The sequence below is a fragment of the Physella acuta genome, unplaced genomic scaffold (genome assembly GCF_028476545.2).
Source record: "Physella acuta isolate Inbredline_101_S28 unplaced genomic scaffold, ASM2847654v3 ptg000046l, whole genome shotgun sequence".
NCBI lineage: Eukaryota > Metazoa > Mollusca > Gastropoda > Physidae > Physella > Physella acuta.
The window spans coordinates 352,187-371,627 of NW_026731566.1; the positions used below are offsets into that span (position 1 = coordinate 352,187).

The 19,441-nt window shown below is 36.3% G+C and overlaps 2 protein-coding genes across 2 annotated transcripts in view; one reads left to right on the plus strand and one right to left on the minus strand.

Moving 5' to 3' along the window:
- The window catches only part of LOC131944451 (nitric oxide synthase-interacting protein), a 58,163-nt gene that overhangs the window by 11,567 nt on the left and 27,155 nt on the right, over positions 1-19,441 (plus strand). The gene's annotated exons all lie outside the window — the stretch shown is intronic.
- On the minus strand, positions 2,986-5,666 carry LOC131944457 (uncharacterized). The gene is made up of 2 exons (XM_059305084.1): positions 5,160-5,666; positions 2,986-3,093 (listed from the first exon to the last, which is right to left on the minus strand). The coding sequence occupies exons 1-2, from the start codon at positions 5,460-5,462 to the stop codon at positions 3,073-3,075; spliced, it is 324 nt and encodes a 107-aa protein (XP_059161067.1). The 5' UTR covers positions 5,463-5,666; the 3' UTR covers positions 2,986-3,072.

The following is a 19,441-nucleotide window of genomic DNA, read 5'->3' on the forward strand; positions in this document are numbered from 1 at the left end:
TATTGCCTTATATGACTTTTTATTTCCAATATCTCTCGTTGTGTAACCATCCGTATCTAGATGAATATAACAGTACACCGTACGGTATTTGCGTGAGGTCATTCTCATGACTCTAATCCAGGGGCGGAACTATAGTGCCGCCAGACCCCGCAATGCGGGGGGGGGGGGGGGCACGCCATTTAGGGGCCCAGAGCCGACCATAATAAAAAAAATTTATAGTTAAAAAAAAGTAAATTTTCTTTTATTTTTAACTTGATGGTTGTTTTGTAAAAAGTTACCATAGCTGCGGTTGTATTATCTTTATTCTATAGACACCACCCCACGCTCTTGTATATTCTTTTTCCCTTTGTTTTTAAACCACTGTGAAAGCCGAGTCTTTCTCCTACAATTAAACTTATCAAAGATAAGCAAATGTTCAAACCACTTCCATGACTTATTTCCCTTTTTTTTGAAAATAGTCAAATAGGGGTGAGCATAAGCTCCTTTTAATAGATTTGTACAAAACAAATTAAAAACCAATTACTTCTCTTAATTATTATTTTCTAATAAGTAATTACTAAAGAATGACATACTATAAAAAGGAAATGTATTAAATCAATAATATTTAAAAAATTAATAATTTAAATACAAAAACATAAAAATAAACATAACACGAGACACCAGTACTTATACAAAGCTTTTATGTTTTATATTATTTTGACCGACCAAATTTTAAGAGGGCTTATATCAAAAATTAATTAAAATTGATTTTATGCACTTACACACATGACCTGATGCTGAAATTTCTTTTAATTTATGCTTTTCAAATCCCGAACAGGCCAGCAATCAGTATCCTATTTTTGTATTTTATGATATATATATATATATATATATATATATATATATATATATATATATATATATATATATATATATATATATATATATATATATATATATATATATATATATATATATATATATATAGGCCTATATATATATATAGAGGGGGGCTAAAAAAAGTTTTTTGCGGGGTGGCCCTTTTTTTTAGTTCCGCCACTGCTCTAATCACTGTCCAGTTGGGGCTCATTAAGTCATAGTAGGCGGAGTAAACCTAATCAACATTTGTCGTTGAATAATTGAAATGTATTCTTAAGAGTCTTTTGATTCGAGCTTCTGTTGTTGTTTTTTTTTTTTCAGATATAAAACTATTAAAACTCCTCTATTTAGAATATTCCAAAGTTACTTTATGAAATTAACTTCATTGTAGGGTCTAAACAATTGACACGTGTAATCAAACCCAAGACAAGCAAAATGTTGCAAATACATCTTCTTTCTATAAAAACTAATTGGCTTATGATATAATTATTCCTCACTCTGACTCTTTGATAGCAGCTAACATAGATTGTCGCTAGAGCTAGAGCTACGCCTGGCCGGAACGGCTACTCAAATTTTAAAAGTGGTTTGAAGTGGGGAAGGGGGGGGGGGAGGTTCATTAGAAAAAGACCTAGCTCTTCAAGCTTTGGAATGGTGTTCCCTCTCTGGTTTGCCTGAGACTTAAGAAAAATAGGCGTCAGGTAGAATTCTGATCACTTGACGTTGGTAAAATACTGGATGAAACGCTAGCTCACTCACAACGATACAGTATCGCGTGTCGTTGCTATATGATTGTTAAATGTCTTGTGCCTAAGAGTGGCCGAATCACTTCCATTTGATTTTACAAACGTTTCTGACATATTTTCTACCTCGGCTGAATGAACAGGATCATATTTTAACTGCCAGTTTTATTGATTTTTTTCGACATACCTTGAGTACAGTTTTTATTTTCTTCTCTAATGATGAACCTCAAGTCTAACTTATAGTGTTAACCACTACTATCTACATTAACTGTCTTAACTTTTTAAATCGATATGTACAATTGTTCATATAGTTTATAGCTTTTCAGTGTGGCGTTTACGGGCAATGAAAACTATCTAAAAATCTATTATCAAAGCTAAGTAAACATCCGGCCCTGAAAATTGGGTACTCGGAAAATAATAACACTGCATTGTCGTTAAAATATGTTAATAGACTGATAAGAATAATGAAAGAGTTTTATGTAGTCTTTCAGAGACAATTGATCTTGGTACAGAGTGGTGTATTGTGTGATTTCCTGGTGATTGTGGCTAATCATTTTGTTTTAGTAGGTGAGAAAATTTCTCAAAGCTAGCGGTCAACAAGGGGTAAGCGAGTGGTTTAAATCTAAGTGCTGACGTGTCAGTGAGGGTGCAGTGTCTGTCTGCCCTGTAATGATGGACGATGGCCAGCTCGTTGCTGACCAGGGTATAGTTAGTGCTGTCTCTGTGGGCGTGGGTGTTGTGGATACCGCTCACGAAAATGAGTTCAGGCCTCACAATAGATTTTACTCTCGCGGGATATTTCAGAACGCTGGATTGTCTTGCCAAATGGTAAAGGGGATAAATCAAATATTTTTTGAAGAAATTTTCTTCGTCTGTTGTGATGGAGAAATTATTCTTGATCTGTTCCCACAAGGTGGAATTTGATAATGTCTTGAAATAAGCGGATTCAAACGTGAATGATCCTAGAGGTCTGGCATTGGCATTGTGTTGGTTTTGATATTCAAGTTCCGCTGTCTGGATCAGGTCTGACCAGGTCATGTGATGGTTTGGTATGATGAACTCGTCAGGATCTTGTATGACCACGTACTGGGATACGAACTTGTTGCGGTACACACAGTCGTTGATGGCGCTCATCTGACCGTAGTACCAAACGTCCATGACGTCATCTAACGGTAGCGGCCATTGCAGGACTGTGAGGACGCCTTCATCCTGATAGTGACGCAGCACTGCATCCATTTCCCGAGAGATGCTGTAGTTGTAGATGAAGAAATGCTGGGCGCCAAGGACTCTGTTGATCTCGATGGCTTGGATAATTCTAGAGATGTTATTGTAACCAAACAAAGCGGGGTAACACACTGTAAAGTTTCTCTCCCTTTGTTTGGGGTACTGAATCTCTAAAAGTTTGGTCGGTGTGACGTCAGGCTTGTATGTGATAAAGATGGAGGTTGGCTTCAAGTTTTGTTCTACAAAACATTCAAACATTGTCGCTGTGTACCTGGAATGAGAAATACATTTTAATTATTATTTAGACAATAAAAGGTTGCGTTTTTTTCGCCTACTTTTTAGTTTTGCTCTATTTCCTTGGGAGCGGATAACTTGAGTTCAGTTTTAATTAGGGTAAACTCAATTTCATATAAGTGTCAGCTCCTATACTTGAACTGCGTTCGTTTTTGAGTTACTTTCTATATCCGGAAGATTTAATTTCCTCTGCTTCTTGTTGCTAAAATACCGATAACATGACCGTAGCATGTAATTGGAATACATTTCTTACATAAGTATTACATCTTATTGTCTGGTTTCTCTCAAATTTTAGTGCTATCCGGTGACAGGAAGTTGTACTTTTAGCTATTTCCGAATAATCAAAAACATAAGAATTTATTTATCTTGATTTTCTTGTCTTTCGAGCAAAATTTCGATTACTTGAACCTGAACGATTTTTTTTAAAACTTTACACGTAGGTCAAGACTTGAAGACAATGCATTGTCACAGAAAATTTGACTTGTATATCGTTCCTTAATAAAACACTAATTTTTGGCACACATTAATTGCGTTCATTCGGTGCGCAATTATTATTTCTACGTTATTTTCCCCCCAATAACAAAGTATAATATACTGAAAGATTAGGGGAGTTCACTCCCGCCTTAAGGGTCATCCATAAATGACGTCCCGCTTTTTTTTTGACGTTTTTTTTACCTCCCCTCCCCCTTCCCTCCGTCACACGTCGTCACAAAAAGCCAGACCCCCCCCCCCTAAAATGACGTCACACCTCAGCCTACAACCCCCCCACCCCACCCCCCTCAAAATTGCTGTCAGAACTCTGTCAACATAGAGTATTTTAATCAATTCCTATTACAATTTATTAATACCGTTTTCTAAAACGCGAAATAACGGCTAAAACTCGTTTTCTAACATTGCTTTTTTATAATGCAAAAAAGTGACGTCACACCATCTGACCCCCTACCCTCATCAGACACAGTCACAAAATTACGGACCCCCTCCCCCTACGAGTGTGGCGTCATTTATGGACGACCCCTTATTGTTCATTGTCTTTTTCGTCAGCAGACTCGGACTGTGCTTTCTTGTGATAGTTGTGCGGCACTTAAGTACACGCGCTTCTGTTTTTATGCTTATATCTACCTTTTTCTGTGATCATCTGGTAGAAAAAAATGTTTTCCTATGGTAATCGTGAAGTTTCCGTCCTTTACCACGTGACAATATACTGTCTTTTTGGAACGTGATGCTATGCCTATGAGCCGAATTATTGTGACATTGTTTGTATACTTGTCGTAGTAGGCGGAGTAAACCCAAGCATCGGTCTCATCGATTGGCTGAAATTTTTCCTTCAAAACATGAAACAAAACATGGTATTTTATATTAGCCTTAACTAGGGTGTAAATTAAATGATAGTTTATTTCACTGTGTATTTAGTAGCAAGAGCCTAGCTGTGATGGTTTAATAAATTACGAACTAAATATCTACGTCGACGTAAATTCTGACTTCATGATAGGCTTTGTAAAAAAAGGTGGTGTTTATTTGAATATTTACGGTGATTTTTTTAAGCTTCTACCTCGTCAGGCAGAGGAGCTTAACAATTTAAAAGAAACATAGGATATAATTCCTTGGAAATACGGTTTATTTCCTTCAATCTATAGCTATCCCATGGCACTGTTACTCCCTAACCCTCCCTATCAAAACGTCATTCACGCCGAAGTTAACAATCGTAGAGCCGGGTCGAATTAGTTATGGCGATTTGGTGCAGATAATTTAGTTTTTAAACGATTTGAAACTAAGGGAAGGTAGCAAGTTCTGCTTGATCTTTTCACTGTCGTTTGTAAACTGTCATTACGGAAGGCTGCTTTCGCTGGGGGGGGGGGGGGGGGGATTCACAAATTGGGAATTACTGGAAAGTAGAAGATAAAACAACTAAATAGCGGGTCGGCTCGTAATAAAAATGTACGTATCTTCAAGTGCAGACTCCATCCCGCTCCCCCAATTTTGATCGATCTTAATGTTGAGTCTTAATAAAAAAAAAACACCTGCTATAGTAAAACTCATACTCACCCATATCTCTGGAGACTTTTCTCGTATTGTGATTACGATATATTTAGCCGTCTGCACTGCAAATGTCGTCTGCACTGGAAATGTCGAAGAACTTCTTGTGGTGCTTGAGGTACCAGCTCCTGGGCCAGTCTCCTCACTCTTCATAACCACGACCGTTGGGCGAGGCCACTGGTCCATGACGTGATCAGAGACCAACACTAGCAGTGAGACTGAGACACTGACAGCAAACACCAGCAACGGCTTACTTTGTCTCAGGTGGTTGGTGATGAGGATGAGGATGAAGCGGTCCTTCACTCTTGTCATGATAGAGGGGGGTCCGACCAGCTATTCGACGTGGGCCTTTACTTTAACTGGTTATAGGGGTAGATCAGTATAACTGGTTATGGTAGGGTGCCACTCGGAGAAACCTGCTGTGATGTGTAATCTTCACATGCGGGATTTGGACTAAATTGTTCTTTTTACCTTAAAAAATACATGCTCTGTGTTATACTTAGACTTGAGCAGAAAACCCTGTCGAATCAAAGTAATTTGTACTCAAATGTTTGCCGATAAAAATTTTAAATAAATTTATGTTTTTAAATCTAGTTATGCTATGTTTATTTACATTTACAGTGACAAAATTAAAACAACCAAGTTGTTTTTGGCTTTTTTTTTTTAAATTCTCTTTAGTTACCGAAAATTCTAAAAACATTAAATACATCACATTTTTAGTCAGACAAAATCCAACCAGTCATGATATTTATAACCATAATTATTTTAATAACATGGTACACGATTTTTTTAAAATATATTAAAATGGCTTTCGAATAATTTCGAGTCAATGTACAGGTTCACTAACTGTTCGGTGGATGCTAGAAATATAGTTCTTATTTTGAATGTAAGAAAATATTTAAATAAGGCTTTATAAAAAGTGTTTAATACATAATGCATAAAAAGTAAATTTGCTGCAAAAAGTACATGCTCCAATCCCTTATGGGCAGGTTAAACCCCCAAATTGAAATTTAGGTGTTAGGACTTTTTTGAGTGATAAGGAAGTTGTAACTAACATAGTATATGAAAAAAATGCAAAAAAAAATCACTAAAAAGTTATGGCTTTGTGAAAATATTTTCTAAAAAGTGTCATTTTTAGGGTACAATAGCTCAAAATTATCTCTCATTGAAATCAAAATAACACAGCTTCTGTTTGTCAGAATAACTCAAATCTTTAACATAGTGTAATATACGCAATTACAAAAAAAGATGAACTAAAACAATTAGAAAATAATAAAAAATGGATTTTAGCCAAATATTTTAAATGTGAGACCTAAAAAATTTCCAAAAAGTAGGGAATAGACTTAGCTATTTATTTATAAAATGAGAAGTTTCAAAGATATAAAAATTATTTTAGTTCAACTTTGCAAGCAGTGTTTAGTAAACATGTGTGCAAAATTGCAGCTAAATATATCAAGTAGTTTTTGAGTTATAGTGATTTAACTAGTATAATTTTGTTGAAAAGTAACATTTTGAGAAAAACGCTAAATAGTGAAAAATATACTAAATTTGAAAAAAAAACGAGAAAAAGCGAAAACTATATCAAATAAGTCATTTTTAAAACCTCCCAGTTACATAAATAGCATCTGGAGCCTCTTACTCAGCAATAAGAACATCTATTTTAGTTAGTTTTTAATTTTATGTTGCTAAATATTGCTTAATATAGGTCAATTACGTCATTACTCTCATTAATTAAAAAATTATTAAAAAATACTAGCAATACAAAATTTTGCAAAACGGTTATACAAAAATGTTCAAAATATAATGTAGTTTCATAAACAATAGATTTTCAAAAATCAACATTTCTGACTTAAATGTGTATTTGGGGGGGGGGGGGGGGGTTAACCTGCCCTTAAGTCGAGACCATTGTATTGTTATCGGGTTAATATAGGGTAAGCTTACCTTGCACCAATGTGTATTCTAGTAGAGCAGACAACATTGAATGTTTTAAAGTCTCTTACCTGCTTAAAAAAAATATTTTTCTCCCTATTAACACACCACCGTAAGGTTGGCGGTAGCCCGCTCTCCCCTAGCTACCCCTCTGCTTCTGTTACTAACACCATTGTATTGGAGTAAAAATCTATCGTGTGACGACGATTTTTGGTTCAAGTCAACCGCTGACTAGATCCGATCTAATCCTTTGAGAAACTGTTGCCGCATATAGCAATGAATCAAATGTGGGCGTATTGGTATAAGTTTTTAACACCCATCTCAAGTTTGGTTGACCAGAAAGTACTGGGTAGATAAAAGTGATAGTGCAAGAGGTGGCTGACACTTTTATGGGAGATATTGATTTCTGTATGGACGGGATCATAGCCGTATTTTGAAATGAATGTCCCTCCCCCGACAATGGGATGACGACAAAATAGCCACCGACAAAGGGACTGAAGATTAATATGGCTGCCAAAAAAACTGGCTTCTTATATGAGTCCTTATGACCTACATGAATTCAGCACTTGGGTTGGTGATTGATTCGTATATAACACAAAGGCGGCTGGACCAGATGGAAGAGATTTTTGTTATTATCTTTTGTGTTATAACTGTTTACATCCAGGCTTTAGTAGTATCGTGGGTTTTTTTTTAATATAGATATTCGCCCTTTTTTTCCTTATTAATCGTAGTATTGAAGGGGATTTCCTCCAACCCAATTAAGCATTAAGTATCAACATGTTATGCGCCATATGACCCTTCAACTTCAGCCTGCTTATGTTTTTGGATTTACTTCCATGGCCTTGTCCATCCAAGAATAATCAGATGTATTTGAACAAACCATTCTTGGTGTTGGTACATTGTTGATCTCGTAAACCGCGAAAAAAAGTGAGTTTTAAAAAGAACAAAAGGGTGGTTTAATGTCATATCATAAAACGCCACACTCAACTGTCCACAATAAAAATCACTAGCGGTCCCGGCCAGGCGCTGCTCAAGCTACTTAATGTCCAACATGGTGCACATATTAAATAACAAGTGTCACAGTTTCCCCTTACAAACTTCCAAGATTAAAGAAATGCTTACGTGAAATTCGTGCCCCCTTGGAAATGTAAAAATAAATTGTTAAATAAAAAGTAGTACAAAGGGGTAAAAGTAAAATCCACCCAATATATGAGAGAGAAAAAGTCTCACATGAAAGCTAGCCGCACTGGCAAAGCACTGCTCTAGCTGTTTAGTGGTCAATATCAACAATGTTAAGCTATTTGAGCCACTATAGAGTTATTCTGAATCATGTAAGTATTTTTAACAGAATTCTGTGCACCACTTTTGTCATAACTCTTTACTTAGACTAAATGAGGCTTAGTATATCTTTTTTAATATTTGGAATTTTGAAGGTAAAATATCAAATCAAATATCTCAGTACCATTTTGTTTATGCCCACTTTATTGGTTTTTCATAAACAAATTTAAGGAGCGATTTAATTTTTATTGTTGATCGTTTCTGCAAGGGGACAACTAATGCTATTGAACACCGTTGTTTCTTTGTGTTTTTTTTAAAGCCGGGTTCTTTTTTTTTTTTTTAATAGTGCCAACAAGTAATCATATTAAATTCTCTATCTAACTAGTAACTTACACATCTGAGTAAGTTTTATATGAAACTTGTAAAAAAAAAAAAACTCCCACACATTTGTTCAATTAAAATGTTTATTTGAAATTTGATTCATTTTCGCCAAATAAATAATGAAGACCAATGTTTATTTTAAGCTCATAAGCCATGAATTACAATAAAATTATGTAAGTCTTATTGAAAATTGTGTTATTAAAGTGAGAAAAAATACATAGCGTGGTACTTTGGCGTATGCATGTGTTTCTACACATCAGTGAATAAATTCGGCTTTGATTCTCCCCCCCCCCCCCCCCCCCATTTCGGCAAAATTCATGCGTGTCCCCGTTCCGATAAATCGTTCACGGTCTTCGATTTCATATAAACTGTAACCATCTGTTGCACCAACCAACTCTCACTCTCACCCACGCTACCTGTCTATCTCACTGGTTGGTTGGCCTAAGTCACGTGGTAAGCCTTAAACAGCATTGATAGCTGTTATTTGCCCTTCTCCAGTGCACAATAGATTTTTTTTAGCCTTCGCAAAATAGCCCAATTATTGCAAAGAAATTGCAAATCAACCACGACAGTTTTAAGGTCTGAATTAGGCGTTCACATTCAACACAGTTAGGCATTTAGCAAAGTGGACAACATCAAAATCTTAGGTGTCGGCGTGGTCGAGTCGGTAAAAGCTTATGGTTGCTAAACCGAAAAGTCTCGACTTCGAGCCCTCGGGCAGATGAGGTTCGTTTGCTGGGGACAGCCACTCTTCTAGAATAGACAACTCCTAAATAAAACAACTGCTGCCTTGTAGTTTGTTCTTGGTTGGACAAAGGCTATGGAAGCAAATCCAAAATGAAAAGCAGGCTGAAAATTGGAGTCAATGGCCTCAATGGCGCATAACCAGTTGACACTTATACTTGACTGTGTTTGAGGGGATCCCTTCCAACACTAAAGTTAAGAAAGAAGAAGAAGATCAAAATAGTAACCCCATTAAGTAGCGTCTTTTTTTAAAAATCGATACACAATATTTTTATGTTATATTAAAGAAACATGAAAAATATTTAAAATCTATAATCAAAGCTTCGTAAAATTCGGCCATGAAAAATGGGTACTCGGAAGATAATTACTGTGTTAATTGTCGTCTAAACAGTTTAATGGACTGACAATATGATGAACGAGTTTTGTGTAGTCTTTCAGAGATAGGTATTGCTTGCTGTAGGGCGTTAACTGGGGGATTTGCTGGTGACTGTGGCTGGTCATTCTGTTTTAGCAGGTGAGAAAATCTCTCAAAGCTAGCAGTCAACAAGGGGTAGGCCTGTTGTTTAAATCTAAGTGCTGACGTATCGATGAGGGTGCTAGGTTTTTCATTCCAGTAATGATGGACGATGGCCAGATCGTTGCTGACCACGGTATAGGTAGCCCTGTTCCGGCGTGTTTGGGTGTAGTGGATACCGCTCACAAGAATGTGTTCGGGCCTTACAATGGTTTTTGTTCTGGTGGGAAATTTGTAAACCCTGGATTGTCTTACAACCTGGTTAAATGGAAAAATAAAATATTTTTTAAAGAAATTTTCTTCGTCTGTTGTGATGGAGAAATTATTCTTGATCTGTTCCCACAAGGTGGAATTTGATACCGTCTTGAAATAAGCGGATTCAAATGTGAACGACCCTAAAGGTCTGGCATTGACATTGTGTTGACTTTGATATTCAAGTTCAGCTGCCTCGATCAGGTCTGACCAGGTCATGTGATGGTTTGGTATGATGAACTCGTCAGGATCTTGTATGACCACGTACTGGGATACAAACTTGTTGCGGTACACACAGTCGTTGATGGCGCTCATCTGAGCGTAGTACCAAACGTCCATGACGTCATCTAACGGTAGCGGCCATTGCAGGACTGTGAGAACGCCTTCATCCTGATAGTGACGCAGCACTGCATCCATTTCCCGAGAGATGCTGTAGTTGTAGATGAAGAAATGCTGGGCGCCAAGGACTCTGTTGATCTCGATGGCCTGAATAATTCTAGAGATGTTATTGTAACCAAACAAAGCGGGGTAACACACTGTAAAGTTTCTCTCCCTTTGTTTGGGGTACTGAATCTCTAAAAGATTGGTCGGTGTGACGTCAGGCTTGTATGTGATAGAGATGGAGGTTGGCTTGAAGTTTTGTTCTACAACACACTCAAACATTGTCGCTGTGTACCTAATATGAAAAATACATTTTTAATTATTTATCTATTTATATTAAATTAATGCTTTGGGTTTTTTTTCTCATTATTAGATAGCTTTGATCCATTTACTTGGGAACACAATAACTTCAGTTCTATTTCATTTAGGTGAATTGAATTTCGTGTAAGATTTTATAATTAACTAGACTACCCGTTATCTAGTTAGATAATTGTGGGTTTCGGGGGTCATTCATAAATGACATCACGTCTGTCAGCACTTATCACCATAAAATAACCAGACCCCACATTCAAAAAGACGTTTTTTATATTTTAAAAACTCAACTAAACTCTACTTCACCTGCCCAGTGTCCCGCCAAGACATGTTTGATTTAAAAAAAAAAAACGATTCCGGCCGAGCATGGCTCTGACCACATTATCCCTTCATATGCTGAGAAGATAGAAACAGATGAACTCTACTTCACCTGCCCTGTGCCCCGCGATGTCCTGATAGTCAACCTTATCATTCACATGTAGGCCTTAGGAAAAATAATTGAAAACATTGTTGTAAAAAGAAAATAAATCTTTTACTATTACTAAAGTCATTGTTCTAAACTTTTATAATTAATGTGGTTAATCTACCTATGAGTATATCAATAAATTAATTAACGGCTTTAAATTAGTTTGTAATTAACAGTGTGTTTAAGAAGGAACAATATTTACCACCCAAAGTCCTTTTTACAGCTCTACACATAATGCAGATTCTCCCCAATAACAAATCAGAAAAACAAACAAACAAAAAAATGAGTTATCAAACATCACTATTCAGTCAAAGTTAAGCCATTGTTCTAAAACTTTAAAATTAATGTGGTTAATCTACCTATGAATAAATCCATAAATTAATTAACGTCTTTAAATAGATTTGTGATTAACAGTCTGTCTGAAAACAAAAATTGTTTTCTACCTACATACTATTTTACAGCTCTCCACATGGAGTAGAACCATTTACAATAGTCAATCAGACAAACAAAAAAAATATTCAAACATGTAAACAAACTTGAGTTTTAGTAGTATATAGATTACTTTCATTTTTCAGTGAACTTCGATATCCGGAAGTGGTAGTTTACTCTTTCTGGTTTCTAAAATACCGATAACATAACCTTTGCAGCTAAGTGGACATTTCATATACAATTGTAAGATCTTTTTGTGTGGTTGCTCTCAAGTGTTTTCTAGTTACCGGAAGTAGTACTTTTCGTTATTTCCGAATATTAAAAGTAAGAATTTGTCTTGATTTTCGTGTGTCTTTCGTCCGGCATGGCAGAAACTTGCGAGCTAAATTTCTATAACTTCTACAAGTTGGCCAAGTCTCGATGCCAATGCATTGTGACATAAAATATGACTTATATAAAGCACTAATTTTCTGCACATGTTTTTTACGTTTATAAATTGCGCAATTCTTTTTTTATACGCTATTTTACTTTCTCAAATGCGAAGTATAGAGGAAGTATTGTTATCGTGCGAAAATAAATCGAGATTGTTACCAATCTCAACGTTACACCTCCCTGAGTCGGAAAAACATATTGTCCGTATGTCTGTGTGTGTATGCATGTGTGTTTGTGAACACGATAACTTGAGTACCGTTACAACTAGGTTGATGAAATTTCATATACATGTATTACATCGAATTTGTAGTTCTGTATTAACTTTTCGGTGAGTTCCGGTAACCGGAATTGGAATTTATTCTACTTTCAATTTTTTTAAAGTCTATAACATGAGTAGTGTTACAGATAGATAAAAGAAATTTGACATGTATTTTCCGTTGACGGGAAGTAGTAATTTACGCAATTTCCGATTTCTTAAAAAAAAAACGCATGTGAATTAATAAAGTACTAATAATATTCTGTACTATTATATACATATTGTTTGGCGTTCACTTGGTGCGCAATTCTTTTTTCTTCGAGATTCTATTCTTTTTTTTTTTTAATTTTAAGTAATTAAAAATCATGTCTATATCCCGTGTTGCCATCCCCCGTAGTGTTATATAAGAATATTCGAGAAAATTTAGTAAAGATCACTCCCGGTTTATTCTTCTAATTACAAAATTTAATATACCAGAAAGTTTAGGGGAGATCGTTCATAATCTTTTAGTCAGCAGACTCGGACTGTGCTGTCTTGTGATAGTTGTGCGGCACTTGCGTACACATTTTTCTTTTCTATGCTTATATCTACCTTTTTTTGTGGTGCTCTGCTAGAAAAAGATGTTTTCCGGTGGTAATCGTGACGTTTCTGTCCTTTACCACGTGACAATATACTGTCTTTTTGGAACGTGAGGCTATGCCTATGAGCCGAATTATTGCGACGTTGTTTGTATACTTGTCATAGTAGGCGGAGTAAACCCAAGCTTAGGTATCATCAATTGGCTGAAATTTTTCCTTCAAAACATGAAACAAAATATTGTATTTTAGTTTTAGCCATAACTATGATGTAAATTAATCGGTAGTTTTTTAAATACGTGGCGTTTATTTGAATATTTACTGTGACCTTTTTTTAATCTTCTACCACGTCTACTAGTGTAGACACAAGAATTTAATAAATCATAAATCAAAAGTAACATAGGAAATAGTTCTTTGTAAATACGGTTTATTTCCTTGAATTTACAGTTGTCCCTCCCTAACCCGCCATATCATAGCGTAAAGTCTTAACTCGGGGACATCGTAAACATAGAGGTTAATTTTAAAACAGGACAAATTATACGCTTTTTCCTTATGTCAAAGATCTTATTAGCATTTTATTAGTCATTTAACTATAATAAATATTTACGTATCTACTAGTGCGGGTTCCACCTTGCTCCCGCGTCTTTGAAAGATCCATCTTGATGTTAAGTTTTAATCCAGTTTAATTATCAGTGTATTGATAAACTATGTTTTATTAACCTTATTTTTAAAGCGTGTTAGCCGGTTTTATATCACACGGAAAGCTCATACTCACCCATATCTCTGTGAATGGAGCCTTTTCTCGTATCGTGTTTACGATTTCTTTAGCTGTCTGTACTTGAGATGACTGCACCGGAAGTGTCGTCTCTACTTGAGATGTCTGCACCGGAAGTGTTGTCTCCACTAGAGATGTCTGCACCGGAAGTGTTGTCTCTCGTGGAGATGTCTGCACCGGAAGTGTGGTCTCCACTAGAGATGTCTGCACCGGAAGTGACGTCTCTACTTGAGATGTCTGCACCGGAAGTGTTGTCTCTCGTGGAGATGTCTGCACCGGAAGTGTTGTCTCTACTGGAGATGTCTGCACCGGAAGTGTCGTCTCTACTGGAGATTTCTGCACTGAAATTGGCGTAGAACTGGTGGTGCATGAGGTACCAGCTCCTGGACCAGTCTTCTCACTCTTCCAAACCACGACCGTTGGGCGAGGCCACTGGTCCATGACGAGATCAGAGACCAGCACCAGCAGTGAGACCGAGACACTGACAGCAAGCACCAGCAACGGCTTACTTTGTCTCAGGTGGTTGATGATGAGGATGAGGATGAAGCGGTCCTTCACTCTTGTCATGATAGAGGGGGGTCCGACCAGCTATTCGACGTGGGCCTTGCTATAACTGGTTGTGGTAAGGTGCGACTTGGAGATTCCTGCTGTAACGTATACGCTTCACGTGTGTGATTTGGACCAAATTGGACACAATAGGCGAAGATATTGTTCTTTTTAACTTAAAAAATACATGTTCTGTGTTAGACCAGCAGCCAAGCCTATCGAATCAAAGGCATAAAAAAGAACATTAGACACAAACGTTTAAATTTAAATATGAAAAATCGTTGATTCTCTTTTTCATTCTCACACACTAACTAAAGTTATGGACAGACTTAACTAGCGAAATATCACATACATTAGCAAAATATAATGTAGGATTTTAAAAAGAAACAGAACCAGTTAATATTGCAGAGGTGCTCACTGTAACATGGTGTAGGTTTCCTAACAATTTCGAGGTACCTAACGTTTGAAAATAAAATGTAAGAGCCATTGATACTGCAGTTATAAGCATATTTTTGAAAGCTGAAGCGAAGTTAAGCAGTATGTCAATAAACAAACTTTAATTTTAAAAGCATTGCTCGCCAAGATATGTAAGACATTTAACGCGACAGCAAATGAATTTTTCTTTTTAAAGCACTTTTGTTTCATTCTCGGTACTTTCAAAATATTATCATAAAGGGTTTTTTGGTGTCTATTTTCTTTCAACTTTTTAGTAGTTATGAATTTTTGAATTTGAAATAGTTTTTTTTTTAAATATGCATAAAAACGTTTTAATAACAAGCTTTTATAACGATGCACTCAATAGGAAAAAATAAAGTGATTTCCTTTAAATATATATTAATACACTGCTATTTAAATAAATATAAAGAAAAGCGTGGGTCGCTATATTATCTATTGGACACCTTTACTAATAATCAGGAAGATACCCACTTTTTTCTCTATAGTTATTAAAATAGTGGTGCAGAGGCGTAGCGGGGGGACGACATATGTCCCCGGGCACCGACCTTAAGGGTGCCAAAATGGGTTGAAAAAACAAATCGAAAGTTTGAAGGGGCAGGTGCAAATCGAAAGTTTCTCTACGGGCGCCGGGAAGGGTCGCTACGCCTCTGTAGTGGTGTATTATTATATATTTAAAGAAAAACGTTATTTTCTCCTTTTTACATAAAAGATTGTTATTAAAACTGTTTTATGCATTTTTCAGTCTCAATAAAAATTAAATAATAGTATTTAGTACATTTAAATAATTCAAAAACCTAATTAGGCATCCAATTAAGTCAAATTCTATGTCAGATTGCATTGTCATCGGGTCTTGATCCACATGCCAAGTTTGAAACTAATCGGTCAGTTAGAAGTGCTCTAAATTTCACTCGGCAGTTTCGATCTATGACGACGGACAGACAAAAAAAACAGACAAAGAAAACAAGTTCAATAAAAGATTCTAAAAACAGTATTTTACGCTTGAAAATCTGCCCTTGTTTAGCCCTCCCTTGTTGTTTCTCATGCGTGAAAACAGTTTACAACAGTTCATCACGTCGATAGAGCTGTCGCTAGTAGTACTTTATCCCATTGTCTCCCCTATACGAATTGAATGTAGAAATCTTTAAATTAAAGTGAACTAAACAAAAGCATTTAATAAGATACATTTAATAATTTCCATTATGAATTAATTTCATAATGGAAATAATTAAATACATTTTCAGGTAATCCTAGCTATAGTAATTCTATCTATCAAAAAAATATAAAGAAAATATTTAAATAAGACTTTATAAAAAAATGTCAACTAAACAATGCATAAAACGAAGTTTACTGCAAAAAGTGCATGCGCCAATCCCATATGTCGAGATTGTTATCAGGTTTATATAGGGTTAGCCTAACTAGCACCGATGTGGTTTCTAGTGGAGCAAAAAAAATGTTTTTTTTAAAGTCTCATACCTTAAGTCTCCGCTTGTGTAACTCACAATTTAATATGAAGCACCTTGTAAGTAAATCACAGTTAACGAAAGTCTTAGTCCCTCCGTATCGTGTAACTTAGATATCCTGTGTAATACTGAGCTAAAGAAAGTCTTAGTCCCTTCGCATCATGTTACAAGTAATTATGTGTGATACTAAACCTTTTCTTGACTTTCTGTAATATGTTTATTTAGCGGATACCAACATATTTTCTCTCGGTCGACTGAACCGAACTACATTTTTTACGGAATTTTTATTAATTGCTTTGTTTTTTTTTTCCCGACATAAATTTAATTTTACCTACATTTGTTTTCCAGCCGTTTATCCAGTTTGAGTATTTCATACGAGTCCCTACATCCATTTACACTCTAACTTTTCATTATCCATTGAAGTAACCATAATTGTTGAATGCACATTTTATCCTAATACAGAAACTAACTATCCTTTCTTTAGCCACGTAACTATCCTTTCTTCAGCTAAGTTACTATCCTTTCTACAGCAACGTTACTATCCTAAAATATAGCCACTTAACTATCCTTATTACAGCAAAATTACTGCTTATATTTAGCAACATAACAATTTTCTTTCAACTACTTGTGTACCCATTTAATTATAATTCACATTGATCCACCATAATTGATTCGTTGTTTTATAAATAGCGACGGTCTTTTTAATTATTTTTTTTATAGAAGGTTAGGGTACAATAAATTGATTTAAAGATTCAATCAGTTGGGCTTTCAACAAAAGAGCTCCCGATAAGAGGAATGACAAAAACAATGCCCTCGGTGCACAAAGCTCTCGCATTTCACTCACAAAGCTCTTGGTGTACACTGAAGCCCTTACCTACATTAAGTTCCCGTTGGCTGTTCACTAGGCCCTAGCTACATAATCAGTTACTCGTCTTCAAGGAAATACTCGTTCCCCAAATAATGCTCCGGTTATACACTATCAACCTTTACTTCTGATGCACGTTAAGCTTCTGATGGGAGCCCAAAAGGCGTTTCTAGGGGGTGGGGGACCCTAGAACCATTTTCGGGGCTGTGGCGCTTCTTTTGAGATTATTTCAAATCGAATTTAAAAAAACTCTTACTTGCTCTAAATAAATAAAAATAACTCTCACCTTTGAAACCTACCGTCACGAAATTAACCACTATGTTTCTGTGTAATTTTATGTTGTTTAAATGCCTCAAGTTCCCCGCATTCATACTTCTTCGCCTTCTCGGCACATTTCTTTCTTTCCCCCCCCCCCCCCCCCCCCCCCCACATCTGGATTCTTATTGTTGGGTGTCATGTTTCCGTTCGCGATATTTTTGTTGAAGACCAATATGTCGAGGGCCTTATTACCGGTTTCTTATTTCTCTCTCTATATATATAGAAAGGTGTGTCTCATTGGGGTGTTAAAACCCCTTTCACCCCCCCCCCTCGCAACTGATGGTACTTAAGTGCTGGTCCTTGCTCCAACGTCCATTCACGCATGCCTCTGTTCCTTAGTCCCAACCTAGGGCGCTGCATATAAAATACTATGGCGTACCAAACTAGCGGTAGGGTGTAGGTTTTTTTTTCTCATGTTGGGATACACATTTCGCACACTTATAGCCTAGGCGGGTAGGGGGTAGTGAGCAGGCGCACTTAGCAGGGGTAGTAGGCAAAAATAAAATTTTGGATTTTATGTGCTAAGTCCCGATTTCGAACTCCCAGATGAGGCTCGATAGATGGGAACAGCAACCCGTCTCGGAGGGAAAACGCCAAAATCAAACAACTGATGCTAACACGGCATCACTGAGCGAATGGCCTTTCAGTAAAGGGTCACCCTCAGGGTGAAAGAGTTCCTAGATGAACTTCAGCGGCCACGAGTTCGTGACCAAAGTCAGCCACCTAGATGGAGGCATCCGGGTGTGGTCAGGCATGGAGTGGGGTGAGCGTCGCAATGCGCCATACAAATATGTGGTGCCCCAATACGGGTTAAGATATTTATTTATATTTTATTTTATTTATATTTTATTTTCTAAACCCATTTGTAGTCCACTTAAGTCGACCCTTCCTGTTATGATGATAGGGTCTGGTCAGAGGATGGTGGATATATATATATATATATATATATATATATATATATATATATATATATATATATATATATATATATATATATATATATATATATATATATATATATATACATATACATATGCATATATATATATATATATATATATATATATATATATATATATATATATATATATATATATATATATATATTTATACATATATATACATATATATACATGTATTTATGGGTGGGTATTGGATTTTGGATTAGAATAGATTACATTGGATCGCGTTAGATTAGAGGGGATTATTTTATTGAGTCGGATTAGATTAAATTGGCTTATACGTTTGAATTGGATTAGATTAGTTTGGATTAAATTAGATTAGTTTATGTATAAACTCCTAAGAAAATCCTGCGGGCTCTCAGCACACCTGTCACAGCTGCCTGTATTGTCTTAGATCTCCTGCAGATCCCCTGCTAACTGTACAACCCTCTGCTGGTCCACCCCTGGCGAGCCCTTACCCTCGTGACGTGTCCATCTCACCGGTTGGCAGCTAGCAGCAGTGTTGTCTGTTGCTTATAATTAACGAGCTGACCCGGGACGTAGCATACGCCGCTATCTAGTTGTTTTATTTTCTACTTATCAACAATTCATAATTTGTTAATTCGACACTACCCCACAATCCTGCCTCCCTCACCCCACCCCGCCCAGTGAAAGCAGCCGTTTACAGACGACAAAGAAAATATGTAGCAGAACTTATTATCTCCCTTTAGCTTCAAATCGTTTAAAAACTAAATTATCTGCCCCTAATAGCCGTCACTTAATCGAACCGGCTCTACTATTGTAAACATTCGGGGTAAACCATAGCTCACCTGACACGTAGGGATGAGGGTGGTGGCTAAGCTGCGTGGTGTTTTCTATGGTCCCCATGAAGAGAATTATATATATCGATAGATTATAACCCTTAAAATTCTTCACTACATTCTGAAAGGACTTTTTAAAAAAAGACAAGCCGTTTAGTAG

Coding starts and splice junctions, on each gene's coding strand:
- LOC131944457 (XM_059305084.1), bottom strand. CDS start 5,462: ATGACAAGAGTGAAGGACCGCTTCATCCTCATCCTCATCACCAACCAC. Junction 3,094..5,159: donor AAAAGTCTCCAGAGATATGG/GTGAGTATGAGT, acceptor TTCTCATTCCAG/GTACACAGCGACAATGTTTG.